Source organism: Halichoeres trimaculatus, unplaced genomic scaffold (assembly GCF_033239565.1).
Source record: "Halichoeres trimaculatus isolate MK-OKI-2021-1 unplaced genomic scaffold, fHalTri1.1 fHalTri1_scaffold_16, whole genome shotgun sequence".
NCBI lineage: Eukaryota > Metazoa > Chordata > Actinopteri > Labriformes > Labridae > Halichoeres > Halichoeres trimaculatus.
In genome coordinates this window covers 20,394,809-20,416,957 of record NW_027437194.1, presented here as the reverse complement: position 1 = coordinate 20,416,957, position 22,149 = coordinate 20,394,809, and the positions used below count along the sequence as shown (strand labels likewise).

Below are 22,149 nucleotides of genomic sequence, written 5' to 3'. Positions count from 1 at the left end.
TGAAATTCAAAATTTCACCCTAAGACGTATTTGGACAGTATAGCTAAGCTTTCTTTCTGATGAGAGGTTTTTCTATTTTAATTTTTTGAGTGTGTGCGAAAGTTACCAATTTTAGTTCAGCGCCTCATGAGGGGTTAATCCAACTTCTGTTTGACTCAAGACAAAGAGGTGGAGTCAAAGCTGGTGTTCAGCCTCCTTGATTGCAGCTGTGTCTGCCTGTCAGTCAAGTAAACTCTGCCCCACACATGTTGAAAAAAATGTGTTTTCAAAAAACATACAAAGCTAACAACAAAACTAAAAAATAAAGATACAATGTGTATAGATCATATACTGTATAGTTTATTAACCTATCTGTGTTGCCACTCATCTGTTTTTTTTTTACGTTTTGAAGCGAATCAGTGTTGGGAGCCATGTTGGTTAAGGTGGGCTGTGAGCCCCTTTGCTTGCACCCACAGAGTGCCTGCCTGTTAGTCAGGTGAACTGTGCCTCAGGTTGAACTTGTATTTTCAGTATCTTCTATACTTGTGAGTTATACATATAAAAAAGTCCAAAGTCAAAGTTGTTGTGTACATGATTTTCAGTGTTTCCAGAGCTAGCCTCAAGTGGACACTTGATGAACTGCGTTTTTTTTAGCATTTCCACATTAGCTACATTTCTCGTGGCTGGAGGTTGCTGGTGGTGCAGATAGAAAACGAGAACATTTTTTTAACCAAGAATTAATCATGATTATTTTCCCCTAAAGATCAGATTTTATGAATGGGTTTAAGGCTTTTAGTGCCTCTGGAGCCAGCCCCAAGTGGACACAGTCCATAGCACCTCCTTATTGGCTTCAATCTAGAATCTTATATCATCCTTTGGAGTTAATTCAATAATTCTCTGAGCAAAGAGAGTGTCTAAAAGATCAGTTTAGTGATGCAAATGTGTGTGATCTCAACTTTGAATAAATTGCACTAGGATGAGCCCAGAACAACATGTTTGCAGTGTTGTGTTTTCAAAGAACAATGTGTCTTCCATTTCCTGGACCTCCACTTAATGTCCACTTCTCTGAGATAAGCAGGGTAAACAGTAACAGGAACCTAAACATGCTATTTAAAGCCTAAGTAGAACAATATTAGTAAACTTCTTGTACTTTCCACTCCTCTACAAGTACCTCAGGTTTATGTCTAGACTCTCCAAGAAAAGTCTATCCATGCTGACCTCAGTCAGCAGGGCCTAATGTCCTTGTGCCTTGTACTTTTCCATATCTCAGCTCAAATGTTGGATTTCTTCCTTACATGAGTCAACATAACAACTAATGATAATGTTTTTTTTTCCATGTAGTAGTCATTGAAAAAAAAATCATAAACTTAATAACTTGTGTGAGTCTCAGCATTTTAACTGTTTTGTCCAAGTACCACAGAAAATGAGCTCTGTGGGGAATTTTTGCTCAAACAGCAGTGTAAATACACTCTATGATATACAGAATAAAATGCTGTAGGTAAATAAGACTGTTTTCTTCTCTTTGTGTCTGAGTCAATGACCTCAATGGGACAGAAGGTCTCAGGGGTTCATGAAACCAGGCTGGATCTGTCCAGAGAAATGCTAAATGAGTAACAAGTAAATATTTACTGCAGCAAACTGAACAAGCTTTCAGAACAGTCAACATAGTGTCAGGTCACCCATGTGTATGTTGACCATCACAGGAGTGAACGTGATGTTTTGTAACTTTGAATACAATCTTAGAGACTTAACTATCATAAGACCACCTACAGTATGGAAGTCAGTATAAGGTAAAGAGATGCTCATGAAGAAAACATTCAAGAAGTCATTCTCAGCGAGTTTTAGCAGACATAGCGAAGATATATTATATATTATACAACCATATGCCCTCAAACAATATCCTTCCTCTAGTCCAAGCAGCTCTTTATTCTTTTTATTTACAACCTTGGCCTGAATAGTTTTGAAACAGAATTTATGATGCTTTAAATTACACCCTGAAACACATAAACATGCACAAACATAACATATGGTTGCAAGCATTTTGTGTTGAGTGTTCCCTCTGCTTATTGCTCAATAAATATTGTGAGATAAATCAAAGTTCACACTATTCTTAGTTTGTTCTGCAGGGTCTGCTAAGCTTTTAAATTCAGCACAGCAGAAAAGCAGTTTAAGTCATAAAGAAATGACAATGTGGACTTTGAAAGCTAAAATGAAAACAGTAGTTGAGCAGATTTAAGCAGCTAATGCTGCTTGGATTAGCAACAAACAATTTGTTCTAATACACTGTGGTCTTATTCAGAGGGGGAGAGTAACTGATACCATTTACTCATGTTGCAGTAATTCCATTTATTTTTTTTATTTTTTTTTTGTATTTGAACTTTTGTGATGAGTTCTCAAAATCAGTAGGTTTTCTTTTACAAAAGTAAATTTTTGGAGTAATTACGGAGGCTTTCATCTGTACAACTTATCAATGAAAGTTACATATGAATTCTCTTTAATCACTATTTCTTTAGTGATTTGTCAAAACAATCAAACCTCACTTGTCCCCCAATCATCTCTTAGGAACAGATAATAAGTGGTCAGTTTTCTGCAGTATTATGTGTCATGTAAACATCAGCAAACTCTGTTCTCTACAAGGGGGCAATATGGGGTAAATATGTCAGGATTTTTGGGGGCCAGATCACAATCTGGATTTTATCAAGTTTGTTTTTTGTGATGTTTTTAAGACTATTTTGACCTCAAACAATATTTTTAGGCACAAATATGTCTCACCATGCATTTTGAGCTATATAATGTAGCACTTTTGCCTCTTTCTACACCATTCCATAAATTTTATCGAGTCTTGTGTCCTCTATTGTGTTTTTGGAATTTCGCCCACAGAGCACATTTTCACATCATGATAAATACATTTAATAAAACACCTTGGCTGTAGGAGTTATTCAATTTCTGCAGAGTATACAGAGCTTTAGCTGTAAACAAATGGCCTATGCATAGACTAGTTATAGTTGTGTGAGACTTTATTAGATATACTTTGGTTTATTTTGTGCACTTGACAGAAAAGGTAAATGTACTAATAATGCTGAACATGATTCCTTTGAGATGAGAGTTAGGGGTCATATGAAAATGGGGCCATGATTGGCTCCCAGGCCTGGCTTGAGACATACATTTTTAGATTCAGAGACATTTAGATACATTTTTTGGGTTCACATCACCCTGGAAACAGTCACAAGGCTCTTTCCAGTCCACGTCAACTGCTTTGACTAAATCATTAAAAACAATGACAGTGGACCTGACAAATAAACCAACACAATAAACACTCATCACATCCAACGTAGGACCAGCTTAGGGGAATACACAACAGTTACCGTGAGCGTGTCTTATTTTTCGTAAAGCCTGATGGTTTGATGTCACAGCACTCGGTGACTGGACATATTCAGCTCTCCCACACATCCTGCTAGCATCAGTGCCCTACTTTGTATGCTGTAGGTTTATTAAGTAACAGAACTTTGCATGCTGTCACTGCTACAACAAAGCCTTCTCCTGGCTTTACCTACTTCAGGAGAGGATCCAGATGGCCCCTCGTTTCATAGCTGTGCTGTGTGTGTTTGTTTGAACTGAGGTGTTTACAGCGCTCGTTGCCATAGCAGAATTTTGGCTGAATCTTGAACGGTTACATAAATGGTAATAAATGGTCTCTCTAATGGGAATCTACATGCACTAATGCTCTGAAACTTGCACCATATAGTCACAAATCGTCAAAGATACACAGTACAGACACAGTGTGGTGTGATGTTTTTCAAGCACTGTTGTTTTGGAGCAATGATACTTTGTAGCTGTAAAGATCGAGATATTATCTATATCCCACATCAAAAGTTGGCATTTTTGTCATGGCATTTTGATAAGCTAACAACCTAATTCCAGTATAATGAAGACCTTTAATAACCTTAAACAGATTGTTTGACTTTTCAAAATTGACCCAGGCCTTTGTAGTTATATCACTGACACAAGTCCAAACACAATGAGATAATTTGAGTGCAGTTGCTTGTGACCTGCTACTGCTCCAAATCCCCCAGGCTGACCTGCTCCAAAAGCTTAACCTAGTCAAAATGACCAAAGATCAATAGTTTTTCCCCTTTTAGACTGTTTTTTTTTTATCATTATGGGAAGTACATTGAAAAGGATATCAATTACCATTTGAATCATTAACCAAGATGTATGATTGTAGACAATCTGGAAAGATTAATATTTATTATTATATACAATACCTTTTAGTGCAGTTGTGATCAACAGGCTGTATTGGTGTTAACTCCTTTTTTCTTTTTTTCTTCTTTTTTGGTGTCAAATAGAATTAAATGATCACAGATGTAAAACAAGTTTAAACAAATAGTTCTAAGCTAAGGATACAGGTTCACTTAACTGCATCACAAAGTTGTGCATGCAAGTCGCAAATCTTAAGGTTTAGGACACATCCTCAGATTGGAACAAATAAACAGATAAGCAAAGAAATGGGGAATAAATAAAGGATAATGTCCTGTGAGGACCATAGTCTCTATATTTTAGGGGCAGAAATTAATCACAAAGTCGACCCAGTGCCCTTAACGACTTTGTGTTTTTGTAGTCCTGGAATCAGAAATTAAACTAGAAATAGAATAGAATAGAATAGAAAATACTTTATTTATCCCCAGGGGGAAATTCAGGAGTCACCGCAGCATTTAAGAAAACAAAAGTAAGAAAGAGTATAGAAAGTGCAAAAAGGTCCATAAGAAATTAGATGATGACATCCCGGCCACCACTCGTCCACCACTCTCCAGCCCAGCCAGTCTCCACCTCCACAGGGTCCAGGACTGAGCTTCTTCAGCAGTCTGTTCAGTCTCTGTCTCCTGGATCCTGTCTGCTCACAGCAGGCGAAGCTCCTCCAACGTGGAGCCGGCGTCCGATGTCAGCTCCGTCAGCCACGTCCGTGAACAGCACGATGCCGCTGGGTTAGCACAGCTAGCTCATCCATCCCCCGGGGCTAGATCCCACGTTCCCAACAACAATGGATGGAAGGACAGGTCCACGTCGTCACCTCCCAGCTCACGCCCGAGAACCAGCACGTCGTCCTCACCTCCTCCTCCTCAGCTCGAGGGAAATCATCAAGCCCTACATTAGTTAGCATTGACATGCTACAGGCTGCTAACAGCTAATTTCACATGTAAACAATGCAGCCATGGTTACATGTAGGATCTCCAGACAAACACAGGAGAAAAGTAGTAAAAAATACCGCCGGAGCCACAAAAAGTTTGGTGTCCGTGACCGACAATGAACCATACAAAGTGATGATCCACTCCAAATACAAAGATTACGAAAAAGAGACGAAAAAATTATAAGAAACGGACAAAGACGAGAGAGCTGCTGCAACAGGCAGCTACTTGGGCAGCGCCTAGCAACGGAATGAAAAAAACTGAGAAAAAGAAAAAGAAAGAGAAAAGAATTAAAAAAACTGTTAAACAATTCACTACCATGTAAGGAGGCCTTTTGCAACCAAGTGTATCAGATACACAACTTTTTGTACAAGTCTCGGTGTGTTCTCAGCTTCTACAGCATTCAGAAAAAAAGGAACATACAGTGAGAATACCAAGTACGTTGTGTACTTTATCTGCATGCTAGTTATGTGGTCCTCATCAGCATGCTACCTTGGCCCCCATTGAATGCGGGACACTCCACTGTGTATCAGCACAAGCAGAATCAGCACACGACCACACACAATCCCTCGTACTTCACAGTTGGCAGGAGTCAGGGTTAACAATGAGTGTGGGATGATGGGAGCAAACAGGCTGTTATAGGTCAAAGGAACAGAGTGTCCTGGTGGCAGAGGTAGGGAAGTTCTCTTCTTGATGTAATAATAAGATGAGCGTTATGAAATTCAAATTTGTTTTGGGGGTTTTTTGTCCCTCACTTTTGGTTTTGAATGGAAACAAATCAAGTACATGGTAGTTCTCTTGCGTATAAACTGTGGTGAAGTACTCTTTTATAATGTCTTTTTATTGATGCCAAAACCACCTACCAGGTCTTCACAATTATGGGTTATCATGCAGAGCAAATACAACAGTTTGTCTTGGTATCTCAAAAGGGCCAAAGAGTGATAAGAATTTAATACATTCATAAGATGAAGAATGACACGAAACTGTAATCCATCCCAATAAAAAACAAACAATACAGAATTTAAAAAAATGGAACAAAGTATAAGGAAAAAGGAAACCATTACAAGAGTTTACAGTTTCTTTTAACATTTTTGGTCTCAAATTCTTGAGTTGGACTGGAATATTTTGGGCTCTAATCTGAAAAACCGATCTTCACCCTCATTCAGTTCATTGTGTGACCTTCTAAAGGAGCAGACAAATTTTTTTAATTTTTGTATTTTTTTCTTGGCTATGAGTTATTGTACATGTGTTACCCAAGCAGCAGTCCCCCCATCTAAAAATATAAAGCCAACATAAAAGTGCTAAAAATTGCAGTTCTTCAAGAGTTCTCATGAGGCTGACTTTTGACTGACTGGAAACTTGAAATTCAGAAAATACAATTTACACATCATTAGTAAGCATTTCTACAGCCTGGTTCTTAAAATGGTTCACACCTTACAGAGCATGGTTTTTATTCTTAGGTATCAAAACTAACGCATGTGGTCAACTCTGCCATGTAATTAAGCTAATTTTGAGAGAATTCGACCAAAAGACTAGAAAAGTGTATGTTGAATATTTTCAGCACCTTATGTTTTCTTCAGACAGCCATCTTTGATTAAACACAATTTTCTGACACTACAAATACCCCTTACCTAGTATAATCAGCTGTTTAAGTCTGTAAGCCCTTAAAAGAGATGAAATTGCAACCAAACAAAAAACTATGAACTGAAGTAGATAAGAAGTATAAAGGAGAGGAATGAGCCTCATGTCCACTTTAATATAGCACAAATACTCCTTTAGACTTTATTTTGTTTATTTGGATTTGTTTACTCTTAACTCAATAACCAAACAACTTAATTTAGCTCAAGTTTGCATATGCTTATAGCAATTAACCATTTTAAATCCAAGCAGTGAGCTACAGCTTTTTAAAGGCTTGTAGGCAAAGGGTCTAGCATTATGTAACACATTTAATAAAGCCTGTAACTTGGACCTCTAGCTTTGCCAAACAGCCAGTCAACAGATGCCTTAATTTCATCTGTCACTCCACAAATAGAGACCAGCTGTAAACTTATTCCATTCCTGCTGCGTGGTGTTTACTTCCACTGGGTGTTAGAGTGCGACCTTTACACTGGGGTTTGTATGCCAGGCATCGTTCCCTGTCTGCCCCTGTCGGAATCTCATTTGCAGTATTTCCTGCCTCCACTCTGCAATACCAAGCATCCCACTCTGATATGCTGCTTTCCTGGAAACCACTTTGCTTGTCAAGAAACCTACCCTTTATTTAGGTTGTAGATGGAATTCTTGAAGTTCATAATTGGCACCTGGCAGCATCTGCACAACACCTCCTTGAACAAATTTATCAGTTTTCCCTCCCAGAGTGTTACCACATAGGAGTCAAGGCCGAAGCTGTTGGAGGCGGTGAATTGGAGAGGAATGTGAAGAGGCTTTGGGAACGGCCCTCCAGTCAAGGCAGTGTGATAATATGCTGGACGTCACTCACATAAATGTTCAAAACATGACCGCAATTAAGTGTGAGAAATGAGTTTTCTGTACATTAAAATGCTTTGACCCTCTTAATAAGGGAGGAAGATTAATGACTAGTTGTCTATGAATTGGAGTATGTTGGTGGATAGAAATACTGGAGTACACTGCGTCCTGAACATAACAGTGAATTTGAAATATAACTGGGCTACCACCCTGATATTCATCTAATCCAAGCAGTGATGCTGTACAGTAATTACTCCATGAGAAATGGCTGTGCATCTGTAACAACTGGGAGAAAGACATTTAGATTGTGAAATAAAAGCCACCAGCCTAATCAGTCCAAACAAAACATCATAAAATTAAAGCCATTCAGAACAGACTGTCTCTTAGCAGAGGAGTGTAAGATGTAAGGAGGCAGGTCCATGGATGTTTTAGCTGTTTGGCTACCCTGGGCAGATACCGGTACCAGTACCAGTACCAGTAGCAGAAATACCCCCTGAACTTCTTTGACATAATCTGTATTAGAATCAGTTAACCTATCCAGTATATGACTTTACAATCCCTACTTCACCAATAAAAATAAGCCTATGTGGCAGTAATACGTAATGTGACTGTGACTCCCTACGCCTGGTTCACACTTCTGTGTCAAATTAATGGTGTACCCTACCCTAGGTCAGGTGATCTGACGACCATACAGATGACCTCGCCCTCTTGTGTTTTGGAGGTGTGGTGCAGAGGACTAACCTGACATGTCAGACGGACAGTTTCATATATCCGCCACGGAAATATTTCACTAGTCTATCTGGGTAGCAGCTCTTCCGATTTGTTTTCAGAGGCGGGACTTTAAAAAAAATCAGCAGCTGGTGATTGGACAACCGTTCTAATTAACACACTCACCACGGACCAATCCACATCAAGCCACGGACGTACCTAATGTGGGCCAATGCTTCTGAGAAACAATAGATGAACAACTACTGAATCACGAGAAACAGCTGTGAAAAAGGCGTTAGACGACAGCTTCCGTTTTTATAAATTTAACTTAAGAATCAAAGGAACGCTGACAAGTACGAAAGTCTGCTGACGTCATGTCTGCTCCCACAGCTCCCGCCTCTCTTCCCTCATTGGTCCGGTCAGAATTCAGCCGAGTGAAATCGTTGGTCATTGGAGCCTTGCAAGATGGACCTGCAGGAGTCCAGAAACTGAATCAGGCAGGTCCGTCTGCTCTGCAAGGTTAGCAGAGGACCCGTCAGCGCAAAAGGACAAAGTCCTCACAACTGCGTCTGGTACAACAGTGTAGTGATTAACAACACAGAAGTATAAAAAACAAAACATTTCACGGTAACAAATCTTATATGTAATATTAATAATATGTATATATGGTTTATTGTTATATAATAACATATTTGGTATGGTATAATAATATATATATTATATGGCTGGAAAGCCTTTTAATTTCACTTTTAAATGATGCCACACTTGTAAGGAACATGCATTCATGTGATTATCAGTAGAACTGAGTGTGTGAGTTGCACTCATGAACAATTTGCCAAATCTTCTCTGTCAACGCCCAACAACTTATTCAGTCATTGATTGTGAGTGAAGAGTAAAGTTTTTGTAGTGGCCTGTCCGTAAGTCCAGGTATTCAAATTTGCATCAGGGCAAATAATGATACGCAAACTTTATATTTTCCATTTCCATTAAAAAAAAATCTAATCTTGGCTGCATGACTGCAAGTGGTGCTCTCATCATCTTTGCTTTGTCTGAGAGAGTCTGAGAGGAAAACAGCCTCAGATCAGACAACAAACTACAAGCTTGGAGTTACAAATAAATTAGTTATTAAGCCCTTGGAAACAAGTGATTTTAGTCATTTAGCGACTGTTGCACATTAGGAAAATATACATTAGAACTTCCCCAGTGTGTCTGCAGCTTATTGGTCCATTTGTGTTTCTGCTGTGTTAATACAGTCGGGCTTCAATCATTTAAAATACAACGCTGAAGGTCATTGGCTGGTCAGTTAAATGTCAGTAACATTTTGATGTATGTCTGTAGTTACTGGTCGGAGTACCCCTCCAGCTTTTCAGAGAAGTGACGGTTTACAAGTATTGTTCTTTAACATCCTGTGACATGGGAAGTACTTGTGCAGGAAGCAGCAATCTCCCAAGCTTTGCTGAATAACAGTAGACACACACAAATTCACACACACATATACACACAATTTTGCGGACAATGCACCTTTTGTATCTGCTTTCATTATGTAGTTTGAGAAGGAATGAGTCAGTATCCTGTCTGTGGGTCACTGGGTTTATTTTGAGAGATTCCTGCATTTGTTGGCTCTGCTGTTATACTGTATGTGTGTGTGTGTTAGCAGCTGTCATCAAGTTACACAAGCTTTCACGCTTCCTGAGAAACAAATACAGAAATTAGCACTCCCTTGGCTATAACCACTGATTTGTTTTACCCTGGGGTTCTAATTTTTTAAAGAGTAGTTTGTTTGACATAAACTAAAAGAACAACAACAAAAAAACATCACAGTATTCTAAAAGTTTTGTTTTTAGACATCAAGGAAAAATGAAAGTCTTTGAAGTTCTTTCTTCAAAGGAAATTAAAGAGATGAAAGACATCAATACTTTTTCTGTCTCTACTTTTAGAAAAACAAAGAGGGAACTGTGAGAAACTCGCAATATATTTCTTTGTGAATACCTTCTGTTGGCACAGTTCATGGTCAGTATTTCTGTTAGCTTCAATATATAGATTTAATGATGATTCAGACTCATTGAAACTTTACGTTTTTGATCTTACATTTTTTTTAATCTTGCTTCATTCCCACCTCATTATTTCTGACTCTTATAAAGCTCCATTGTTCCTTCAGTACCACAAACAAAGAATCCCCAGTCTTCTTTTTTTCCTCTTTTCCTTATTTTCTTTTGGCTCTCTGGCCAAAATCTACAAGGAAGTGTTGACACTTATCGTGGCCAAAAAATGGTCATGAATATCATCAAACAAACAAGCTGTGTCCTGTTATTTGCTTGGTTAAGTGGTACCAGTTATTTTAATGGAACGTTTTAAAATAGAAACAACTAGCATATTTTCTTTTTCTTTTTTTATATGAATTGAAATTAGGCATGTGAAATTTACTGAACTAATATCAAGACAGCATCAGATCCAGCTTCATTTTACAGACAGGACTCAGTCTAATCTTATTTTAATCCACCATAAGTAGAGCACATTGGCAAGAGAAACCTTCCTTCAATAATGCCCCCAAACCCTCCTGTTGCAGCTGAATATCTTTGAAAAATAAAGTTTTTCCAATTAGAGCTTTTGTTCAAAGTAAATCAGAACTAATCTATTATTACTCTGTTGCACTGAGAACCCTCAGAATCCTGGGTGAGATTACAAGACATATTTTAAGTGAGAAAAAAAACAGATCCTAAAATTGTAACATCTGCTGAAATCAAAGCAATGTCACTTTTAGATCATTAAGACTTATTTTATCTACTATGAAGACTTGGAAACACAATCTACTAGGTTGGATCCTTGTAAATAGTTCCTTCCACTCTCATAAAAAAAGAACTGTGTGAACTGACTGTGATTCACATCCCATTCTGTGCCAAACCAAAAGCTGCATGGTTGTCCTTTTACCAGTTATCATCAAAGTAATAATTATGGAGAAGGTTCATGTTGAACAGCAGGCTACTCTTTTGGATAAGAAAGTAAAAAAGCTAAAAAGATTTTAGCGCTTTCAGAAATTGAATTTTAAACATCCCATCAACGTGGGCATACAGAAGCCTTGCAGCTAAATGGCCTACTCAGTTTTTATTGCCCTCATTGATAACCAAATAAGCAAGGAATTGTGTTTTCTGTTTACTAAATAATGTGCCTCCAGTGAGTGAAAGTGGTCCAGGCTGGTTTGGCTAGTCACATGAAAACAATTAGGGGAATCATTTCCCCCTCAGTTTGTGCTGTTTATAGGTCCTGATAATGACATAGAACTTGGGTTAAGTCTGAAGTGGATGCTTTTTCCTGACTCTAATAGTGGAAAGTAAAAGTAGATATGCACGGAAACAGCTCTGCCAGTAAACCGCTTTATTTATTTTCTCAGAAATATCAACTTGTGTTTATAGAGTTAACCCATTGTTCGGATCATTGAAGCCAATTCATCAACCATCATCCACACAGGGCCTGAGATGGTAAGCTCTGTGTGTATCACTGCCCCAAACATCCACAGAATAGCAAAATATGCTACCAACACAAAATCCCAATGTGTAATATGAGCATTTCATGTTAGATAATCATCCACCCAAGAATCAAAATCCACACACCCTTTCAACATAATTTCTTCTATGGACAGCAAAACATCCCTCTTGATTTGCCAAAAACAGATTGAACTTATATTCATTACACTGTTGCATCTTCCAATGAGTGGCAGCCTCTGTTCTTATGAACTAAAACTGTCAGACTACTCAAATCTGCAGTTCTTTTGAGTGTCCACTAGGGGCTGGTTGCAAACTCCCAGGAAGCTACATTCACATCCATTCTTTAAGTTGATCTTTACGGCCAAAAACAAAAAAGTTGATCAACAAATAAGGGGCATGGCTGTTTTGACTGCACAGACTATGTAATGTATGGACATGGTGTCTGTGGTTGCCCATTTGTATCCAAAACAAAGTTTTGAAGTCTATCTGAACTCTCCCTAGCTTGTTTGAGTTAAATGAGCCACAGAGGCTGACCTTTAGCCTCTTTGCTAACAGGTACAGGGTGCTCACCTGTCAGTAAAGACAGCCATGCCCTTGCCCTGCCATGCACCTAGCTTGACTGGCAGTTGGGCACACTTTAGCTGTTAGCAAGTAGGCTAAAAGACCACCTTAGTTCCAACACTTCAGCTCTAGAAGTTCAACTAAAGTCAGGTTGTGTATTTCTAGCATTTCTAATATGGCGACCATGATGGATAGGCTTCAAAGCTCTGCCATATAAACCACCAAGTGATGTCATTAAGATACAGACAAATAACACAAAACTGCAATAATTTAAACTTTATATATCAGTTGAAATTAACTGTTAAAGCACATGTTCACATAAAAGCTGATCAACTTCAAACCTCATGTAAATCAAGGAGAGGAGCAGGGTCATAATGCCTCAATTAGTGTTGTTACTGCGTCACCCCATAAGTGGAATGACACACTTTGCAACACAGTCATCCAACAAACGCTTCACTAAATGGTAAGGAAGATTGTCTTGGTCCCGATAACTCAGGTCAGACATGAGAATGTCAACTTGTTTTGACATGAAAGAAAAAGCATGGGAATAAAAATGAAGAAAGCAGCCCAGGGGTGGTCTGATGAAGAAAAGCAGTGGGTGTTAAACTGGTGAGAAGAGTGAGGATCTTTTCTTTACCTCACTGGGTTTTAGCTTGATGGAGGATTTGGAGTTTGGGTCAAGAATGTCTCGAAGCTTTGTGGATAATATTGTTTCTTGACTGTGTTTGTTAGCGTAAAGTGAGGAATGCACCGTTTGTTGAGACAAAGAGTTTTGCCTTGTTATCAGAGAATGGTAGACCATTTGTGTCTGAAATTCTTGCACACACACATATACACACACACCAACCCCCTCCTCCTCTGACTTTGCCCAAACAGACATGTTCCCGGGTCATGTGCTTGTGTGCCTATAAATGTTTTCCTGGACTTACTTTAGCCAAAAACGTGATTTCCTCCACACGTGTGTGTATGTTACACTGTAGACTATTGAAGTGTTTTCCAAAACACGTGTGCAACACACATGCAACTGGCTTAAACCTTTATCTGTGTATCAGCACGACCATCCAACAACCCTCAACATTTACATGACATGCCTGAAGGGGCTGTATTATTGTGTGGTCTTTGGCTGATTCTGTATCTTCAGCCAGCACTGAATACACACACACACACACACACACACACACACACAGACACACACACACACACACACACACACACACACACACACACACACACACACACACACACACACACACACACACACACACACTTAGGGGTTATTTTTAGAAAAGAGTCAGACTTTTTTATGCTCTGCTAGGCTTTGCCAGGCAGTCAGGGGGTGTGAGTTTAAGGCGCTTGTATGTGGGGCCTGTTTGGGGTAAGAGACTGAAAGTGGTCAGTATTTAACCTATTCTGACAATGCTACACAGTTTTGGCTCAAATCTGCTTTTGTTTATGGCACATTTAGGCTGATTGTGTTCATATTTTCCCTTGTTCCTCACAGTTGATCCGATTATAAACAGAATGCTAACCGTGGCTAAGAGCAGAGATCTTTTCCTGTTTGTGTATCCATCTGGATCTCATCCAGCTGGAACATAGCAGTCTGGTGTGAATGAGCATTCAGTCCTTACATGCAGCCAGTGAGTCGAGCAAAGGCTGACCAAGCAGACAGACAATACCCCCTCTCATCTCTAGTGTCGACGCAGCGTAATTTTCTCTCCTGATACCCCCGAATAATCCCGTCCTGGGGACAAAAGCCGCGTGAACTGTCTCGAAAGCGTGTCTGACGACTGTGTCACTGATACCTCTCTGTTACACTGTTACCTCTCAGATTAATGGTTAGGTCTGATGTCTTTCCTCACCTGAAATGACTTCAAACTGTTTTTAAAGGCTGATAAAGCAGCTTCTTGACCTAAAAATCAAAACAGATCATCTTAGCTCTGTTTATTGAAAGACATACATCATTATCTGAAATCTTTTTTTACATCCTATAAATTCACCATCAGCCTGTCAGGCCTTTGTTCCCATCAAACAGCAGCTCTAAAAATATTTTGTTCCAGCTCTTAACTTGTACTTATATTTAGACAGCTCCTGCATAACGCACTTCCTCACCTTTCACAGTCAACTGCGACTTCAGGCAGAAAGTATTTAGTGCATCCCTGAACACTTTCTATAATCTGATGCCCTGTTTACACAAAATGCATGAAAAAATCTGCTTTTACATGGAAACGCTGAAGGACTGAAAACGCTTCTAGTAAGCATGCCAGACCTGTAGTTGGCACGATAACCGTCTTGTCCAGAAGTGGACGATACTTTTACATTTCATCCTAAAACCATTGTCGTCTAAACAACCCCTGAATCTAAGTAGGAAGGGGATAATGAAATGAAAAGATGAATCAGAGAGAGAGATGATCGAATGATATCCAGGACTAGTCTGTTCACAGATTTATTTCATCGCCTACGTAAATTGGTGCTCAACTTCTCATCACTCAATAAAAAAACTAGTACAGCTTTCATTCTGAGGTCAAGGAGAGCTTGCACACTGTACTAGCTGCACCAGCATTGAATTAGGAGCCATGACATGAGCACTGTCTGTGCTGTGCTTCTTGCAGAAATCTTTAGAGGATCAGATAATTGTCAGGATCAAAACATGTCATAAATTTTAAGGGGCACATCATGAGCTTAAACCAGACTATTAAACTATGAACTATCCCCATCTACTGCAGGATTGCTGCTGGTAAAATGTACAACATACAGTAAGTTGTAAGTTTAAAAGCAGCTTCACACAAATAGTATGGTACTGTTAAAAACACGCCCAGGCTGAGAGGTTTGTATCAGGTGAGAAGCAGGGAAGTCAAGATATGTAATTACTGTAAAAAAAAAAACTTCTGAATGGTAGAACAATTCATTCACAACAGATTCAGAGATGAAGGTTTAACTAGTTGAAAAGTTTCATGTAAGTGATGTATTCACCAGATCCAACAAGATTGCAGAAGAATAACAGGATATAACTCCATGCAGCTGTTCTTAGATCAGTCTACAGTAGGAAAAATGCAGGACGTGGTTTCTCATGGGGCTTAGCATTATTGTTCAAGACTATTATAATCTGACAAACACAGTGCACACACACACACACATACGCACACACATTTTGGCTGTTTGAATGCACAATTCTTCAGCACTAACCTTTGCTCTGAATTTTTAACCCAAAGTAGTTTGACATTTTATAGAAACTTGTTCCATAGCCAAGTTGAAATTACTCTATTTGTAGCTAGAGTTAAGATTTTATTGCACTAGTTAAGAATTTGGACAGAAAAACAGTAGTAGGTAGCTGTTACCATTCATGTCATTAGCTTTGGTAGGGAAGGAAATTGCTGCCCAAAAACTTAAGCTGCTTCAGTAAAGAAGAACTCCTCTCTGCTTCTGTGAAATTGAGATGTAGCTTGACAAACTGTAGTGTGTTTGTGGATGAGATGTTTCAAAACAGTAGAATATGGCACTCTATGATACAAAACTTTATGACAAGAAGTAAAATATTTGTTGGTGCCCAACACAAAACAAAGTGGATACGGTAAGTTATGGTACAGTAAGATATGGTATGGTAAGATACGCTATGATATGGTACAATAGGATTTGATGCGATGCAATGCAAAATGATACAAAATGAACTGCCATGACATAAAAAGAAAATTGGCAACAATACCATGTGGAACAATTCATTATACACTATACAACATGTCACAATACTATATGATACACTGGACACAGCTAATAAAACAGTGGCATCCTTGAATATATGATGTTTCAAATATGACGTGATACAATACGATACCGTACAATGTAATATGGGATACAACACCAAGCAAATTCAAGAGAATATAACACAACATGATACAGTGTAGTACGATACAAGGAGGCCCTGAAAAACATCACCTAATACGATAACAATACCCCATCCCCAATACAGTGTCCCCTGACAGTTTCATATGATACGATATATGGCATCACATAAAACTACTTTAAGATTCAATACAGTACCAAACATTTCAACACAATTTAGTATGATAAAATGCATTATGACACAACAAGATACAATATGGTACAACACTGTACAATACAATATTAAACTGTAAGGTAAAACAACAATGCGACAACAGGATGCCTATAAGGAGACACAAAATCTTTTGATAGCTGGAAAAACAAAAGAACTTAATGTTGATTTGAGAAGAAAGAAGGAAAGGGCTCCTGAGGGGAATGTGTTTCCTTTTCATGTTTATTATCAGGGAATCTTGGCTAAAGTGTTCTCTTCTATACTGTGCTTTGTTGTGTGTCTGGGTGGGGTGAAGCATTTGTGTAGATCTCAAACAAAAAAATCCCTAAGCTGATCAGATAGGCTGAATTTGTGATTGGCATTACCCTTTACTCTTTTGAAGTCACCCTGAAGAAAAGGATAAGGACCAAAGAAGTCTGTGGTTTTAGGAGACCATTTCTTTTCATAGTGTTTTTAATGGACATTATATGTGACAACACAAAATTATACAATAACGGTAAGTGTTGATTGTTAAAAGGACAAAAAGTCTAGGCTTTAGTGGTTTGAAAGGTTTCTGGAACTACTTTTGATAAGAACCTTCATTAATCATGAATTCAAGCCAATGATCATCCACATCAAGGTAGTTTCAGACTGTGGTAAAAAACCCCAGGGGAGGACAGTTTCAGATAGAAAGTCTCTTGTAATTCAAACAGCACCTTGAGAAAAAGAAGGTCAGCTGGCAAAGGTCTGTTATCTGCCCAGAATGTCCTCCTCTTGAAGGTTGATAGAAAACACACGCCATGTGTTACCAGCTGTTACTCTGCTCCAGCTCTGATTCAACTTCTGTTCCTGTAATACAATGGCTCATTATTCAGAGCCTCTTACAATGGAGCAGCTCCAGGCCATTAGATTAGTGCAGATTGACCCCTTCCCCACCCTCAGGCAACTTCCCTTTTTCTCTAACCCAATCAGAATGGAGGGTTGGCAGAAAGTGTAATGTGAAACCAAGGGTCTTGGCTCCACACTTCAAACCTAGGGCACAGTTGGAGGCCAACAGAAAACAGCCGTAGCCTTTCACACTCTCACACTTGCAGAATCTCCTGACTTTGCTAAAGTTTACAAACACCATCTGCTGCACAGTTTGATTCATGGATGCACATCTCTGAGAGCTTCGCCTTGTGGGATTTACACAGTGGTCTGCTGCTTTGGATTAACTATTTTGGTGCGTTGCGGTCCAGACTGGGCCAAACTCAGTTAAGCCAGCTGAACCCACTGAGGCCTGACTAGCTCACTGGCTAGCTTGACTGCCCATGAGGGCGAGTCAGAGCCTGTATCTGCTTTAAGCTTCAGGGACCTCTTTCTGTTTGGAGGCTGGATGATGCAGTGTGTGTTCTCCTTCATTTCCCCCCAGCTGAGCTCCGGATCTCCCTGTAGCTGTGAGGTTGGCTCTGACGGAACAAAGAAGAAAAAATCCAAGAACCTGTAAGTACATGCTGAAATGTATGTCTGTTGTGTGGAATGGTGTTTTTCTCCACCTAGGTGTGGATTTTGAAATTAAAAAGACTTCAGTTAGCTTCTGACTTTTGCACATATCTAATGTTTAGGTCAAGGAGCCTGTGAGAATAGAGTGGATGATACTCTCAGAGTCCCAGCAATCTCATCACATTTGACTTTTGTCTTGTCAGCACTGAGTAATTGACCCTTATTCTCATGCAAATGTAACCATCATGCGTATTCTTTAAAAAATTTACATTTTCACAGCCTGCTTTTATAGTTTTTACTTTGAAAGGATGTCCTCTTTAAAGCTCAATTGATAGTGACTGACAATGGCTTGTTTCAAGCACATGGGGGGGTTAAAAATGAGATTTGTGGAGTGACAGTTTCTGCTGGTGTGATTGGATCAGGAGACTGGGAGATGTCAGTACATGTTCAGCGTCATCTATGAAACCTGAGGTGACTGCTAATCATTTAACAGTGTTTAACACTTAACTAACAGGCAAATGATGTGCGTACTGTTAAAGTGTACCATTTGTATAACGCAGATTTTAAACAGTGTGTGAAGTAAGCTTGGTGTGTGTTTGTCTGTGTGTGTCAGATGTGTCAGTTGACACCTCTGTGGTTCTTCAGCTGTTGAATGAGCTGTATTCACACTCTCCTTCATCAGGATGAAAGCACATTTCACACGGTGAGGACAATACAACCACTTACTGTGGCTGATAGGCACCCATCCTTGAGCACGGGCTGCGGTTTTACATTGTTTAGTTAACCAGCAGATTAAGTGATTAAGATTCCTCAACCCCCCTGTTTGCCTTGAGTCCAGAAGTATGGTCGCTTCTGGCAGCTGTTGCAGAAAGATTCACTTTGAGTAAATTATTAAATGAAACTATTTTTTCTGTTTCGGTGGCTGTTTTATGGTCAGTTTTGTTAAAATTAAAATGCGCATTGACACCTCTGTGACAGTTAAATCCAACAATGGTCTGCAGATCGATAACTACAGTAGATTATGTCAGGGTCTTGTCACACCCTGTTTCCACTGACGACCTGACAACTGCACATTGTCCCACCTTTAACCTGTCTACTAACTTCAGATACAAACACGTTGGCAAAAAAACATTACTGCAATTTTTTTTTTTAATGAATTAAATGTTTTGTTGTTTTTTTTTGAATAGTCCCAATGATCTAAGGGCATTTGGTGTTAGATTCTTATTTTCCAGTTGCGGTCAAGTTAGAATAAAACTGTCCTCAGTTAGCTTTCCTTCTCTGCTTTTTGCAGTTCATGCATCCTCTAGAAATACACAAAACATCACATCTTGTAACCTTGCTGTTATCATCACCACCATTTTAAGTGGACAGAATCTAGTATGAAAATATCTATGAAATCTAGCTTGCCAAATTAGCTTGCTAAACTTACATCTTAACCACATTGTTCATTAATGTGAGGCTAACTGACACTGTCATTTTTTACAGTTCTTACAAATAAAATGCTAACCAGAACTAAGTTTAACACATTTTTTTACCAACATGATGCTAACAAAAGCTAACATTTTTGCCACCTTTATTAATGTAATGCTAATCGAAATTAACACAGAAGCTTCATTGTTTACCAATGTAATTAAAAAAAAACCTTACATTTTAGCCATATTGATTACTAATATAATGCTGAAAAGAAATTGATTATGCAAAAAAATCTAACATTTCAACCACATTATTCACAAATATAGGCTTACTGAAATTAACCTACAATGCTAACAAAAATGTATGTTTTTAAGTGAGAAAAACAACAATACCACCTTTTGCACTTTAACAAAGAATTAAGATGAGGTTAGATATACTCAATAGATCTCCATAGGACAAAAATGTAATTGATAAAAGATATATTGGACATCAGCAGATCGGAATCAGAAATAGTTTATTGATCCTTGAGGGGAAATGACATTTCAGTTTCATCCCTTCCAAGAAACCTAAAAAAGACAGTAACATCATAACATGGGGAGTAGAGGGGCAGGAGAACTCTGGAGCCTACGGAAAAGAGTACAACACAATATACAAAGTGTACCTTTTCACTTATGGACCAAACGTGTTTACATGTTGAATCTATTAAACTGCAACCCAGCCCAGAATGAGTCACAAATGAGACGCTATGTCAACAGCAGACGTACGTGGACATTTCAGCCTGTCTGCTTGAGGGCATTTGTTGACATACATCGGGTCAGGGTTAGCAAACAGTCATTGTGTTACTAATAATAGGTAAACAAGGATGCATCATTAGGTTAGCTAGTCTAAAATTACACATGGACTTTGTCTCTGGAGAATACTCTGTTTTTTTAGATTAGTCGTATTGATTGTGGAAGATAAACTCATGAACATGTGAAATAATGTTACAGTGACAAAAGAAAGGTTGAAAAAGATTATAACCCAGATGAAAGTACAAAGACAGGAGGATAGCTGTATCCCATCTTCTTCCATATCACCCTCCCTGTTCTTGTTGCTGTGCCAGTTATTGATAGCTTGCTTTGTGAACACATAAAGCTGATAACCCCACGTGAGTCACGCTTTGTCTTGCTGTTAAAGAGACATCTGTTCACAGCGATAAAGCTGCATGGAAAGAAATCTTCAAACTGACCTCCAGCTATTGAGTTCAGCCTTTTGTCTGCCAGTGTTGGCCAATTACAGAGCAGAAAAAAGCAAGTTGGAAACTTGACATGTTTACTCACTCATCTTGTCTTCCGTCTTCATAGCCCTCGTTTTCATTAAACTCAAAATGTCATCAGCCTGTTATCGTTTATAAATATCTTTTCATTGTCCAGTGTTTGACCCTTTTTAGCCATTTTTCATTTTGCCACCCTGTAAACCAATAACAGAGGCAATAATCTCCTCAATCACAATAAGCCACACCAATAAACATACCCTCAATACAATCTCTTCCCATGTTGCTAAGAGGAATACGGATGCAATAATACAAGGGTGCTATATATAGAATACCAGACTCCAGGAAACCAAACATGAAGGAAATTATTTTCTTTAGATGTTTGGGAGTGATTTATCATACAGGAGGAGACAAGCAGATGCATACCAGTGGTCACCAGCGAGGTATCTTATATTGTGGGGAAAACATGCAAGGCTGCGGCAATTTATAGCTTTGAGAAGGCACTGTGGCTTATGGTACAATATGATACGACTGAGACACGACACAATGAAGGGGGTTTATTTCAGTAAAATCCATACTTTGTTTCTCTTTATGTTTCTGTTGTAATCAAAAAAGGAAAAAGAAAAAAGATCTCAAACATAAAAACCCAGTAAGGAAGAAAGTCGAGATAAGTTACGTCATAGAGTTAAATTATGAGTAAAATACAACATTCAACCATTTCCCTCCTCACACAATACATTTGGTCATTTATGTGTCCTCTTTTAAAAAGACACCTATCTCACTCACCTTCTTTTTAATTTTACAAAGCACTTCCTAAACTTTATTTCTTCCCCTACTGTTTTTAACTCTTTGTCCTTCCTGGTTATCTTTCTTCTGTCCCCCTGTGTCTCATTCTCTGGACCAGCACAGCTGTTTTCCTTAAATTGTTCACATTACCCCCCGCCCCCTCCAACTCCAAATTATGGTCTTTTGTTTGTCCTCAGCCCAGGTGTCCTGCTTCCTCAAGCAATAGATCTGATTGTTTCTATAAAGTGGCAATAAAAACCTACAGCACACCAAGTGGAGCACCAGACTAATGTGCAGCAATGTAAGCTCCTCGACAAACTAATCTCACGTTATAGCAACGATGCAGACCCAGCAGCAGATTTTTCCTACTTTTTTAGAAGATTTTTTTAGGAGAATAATCATCACAAACAGGCAAAAAAAAATACGGGATTGTTTTACTGATACTCTTGTTATTAGAACTGGTGGTGAGCTTTAAATCTTACTATAAAGCAATGGCAAAGATAGAGATCCACAAAACAGTAACAGGGTGTTACTGGAAAACACAACACTAATTACTGTATGTAAACAAAGGATCTGATTAAAACTTTGGTGATTAGTGCTTCTCTGCCGTTGACCACGCCTTTTTTACAGATAGAGAAATGTGATCCCCTCAGCCAGGTAACTTAGAGGAAAAAAAAACTATGCTTAGTGTTACAGGAATACGAATACAATCTGGGATTTTCAACTCCAGCACCAAAAGTTGTAGCACACAACTACTCCTGAATTTACCTGAACTGACAGCTCTTGATACAAGTTTTTAAAAGGAAAAGC

The 22,149-nt window shown here is 38.8% G+C and overlaps 1 protein-coding gene across 3 annotated transcripts in view; it reads left to right on the top strand.

Moving 5' to 3' along the window:
• The window catches only part of rgs3a (regulator of G protein signaling 3a), a 95,646-nt gene that overhangs the window by 60,285 nt on the left and 13,212 nt on the right, over positions 1-22,149 (top strand). For all 3 annotated transcript variants that reach the window (XM_074690207.1, XM_074690208.1, XM_074690209.1), the window contains one exon: positions 17,818-17,888. In XM_074690207.1, coding sequence (XP_074546308.1) covers positions 17,818-17,888 — 71 coding nt within the window. The remainder of the gene's footprint in view (positions 1-17,817; positions 17,889-22,149) is intronic.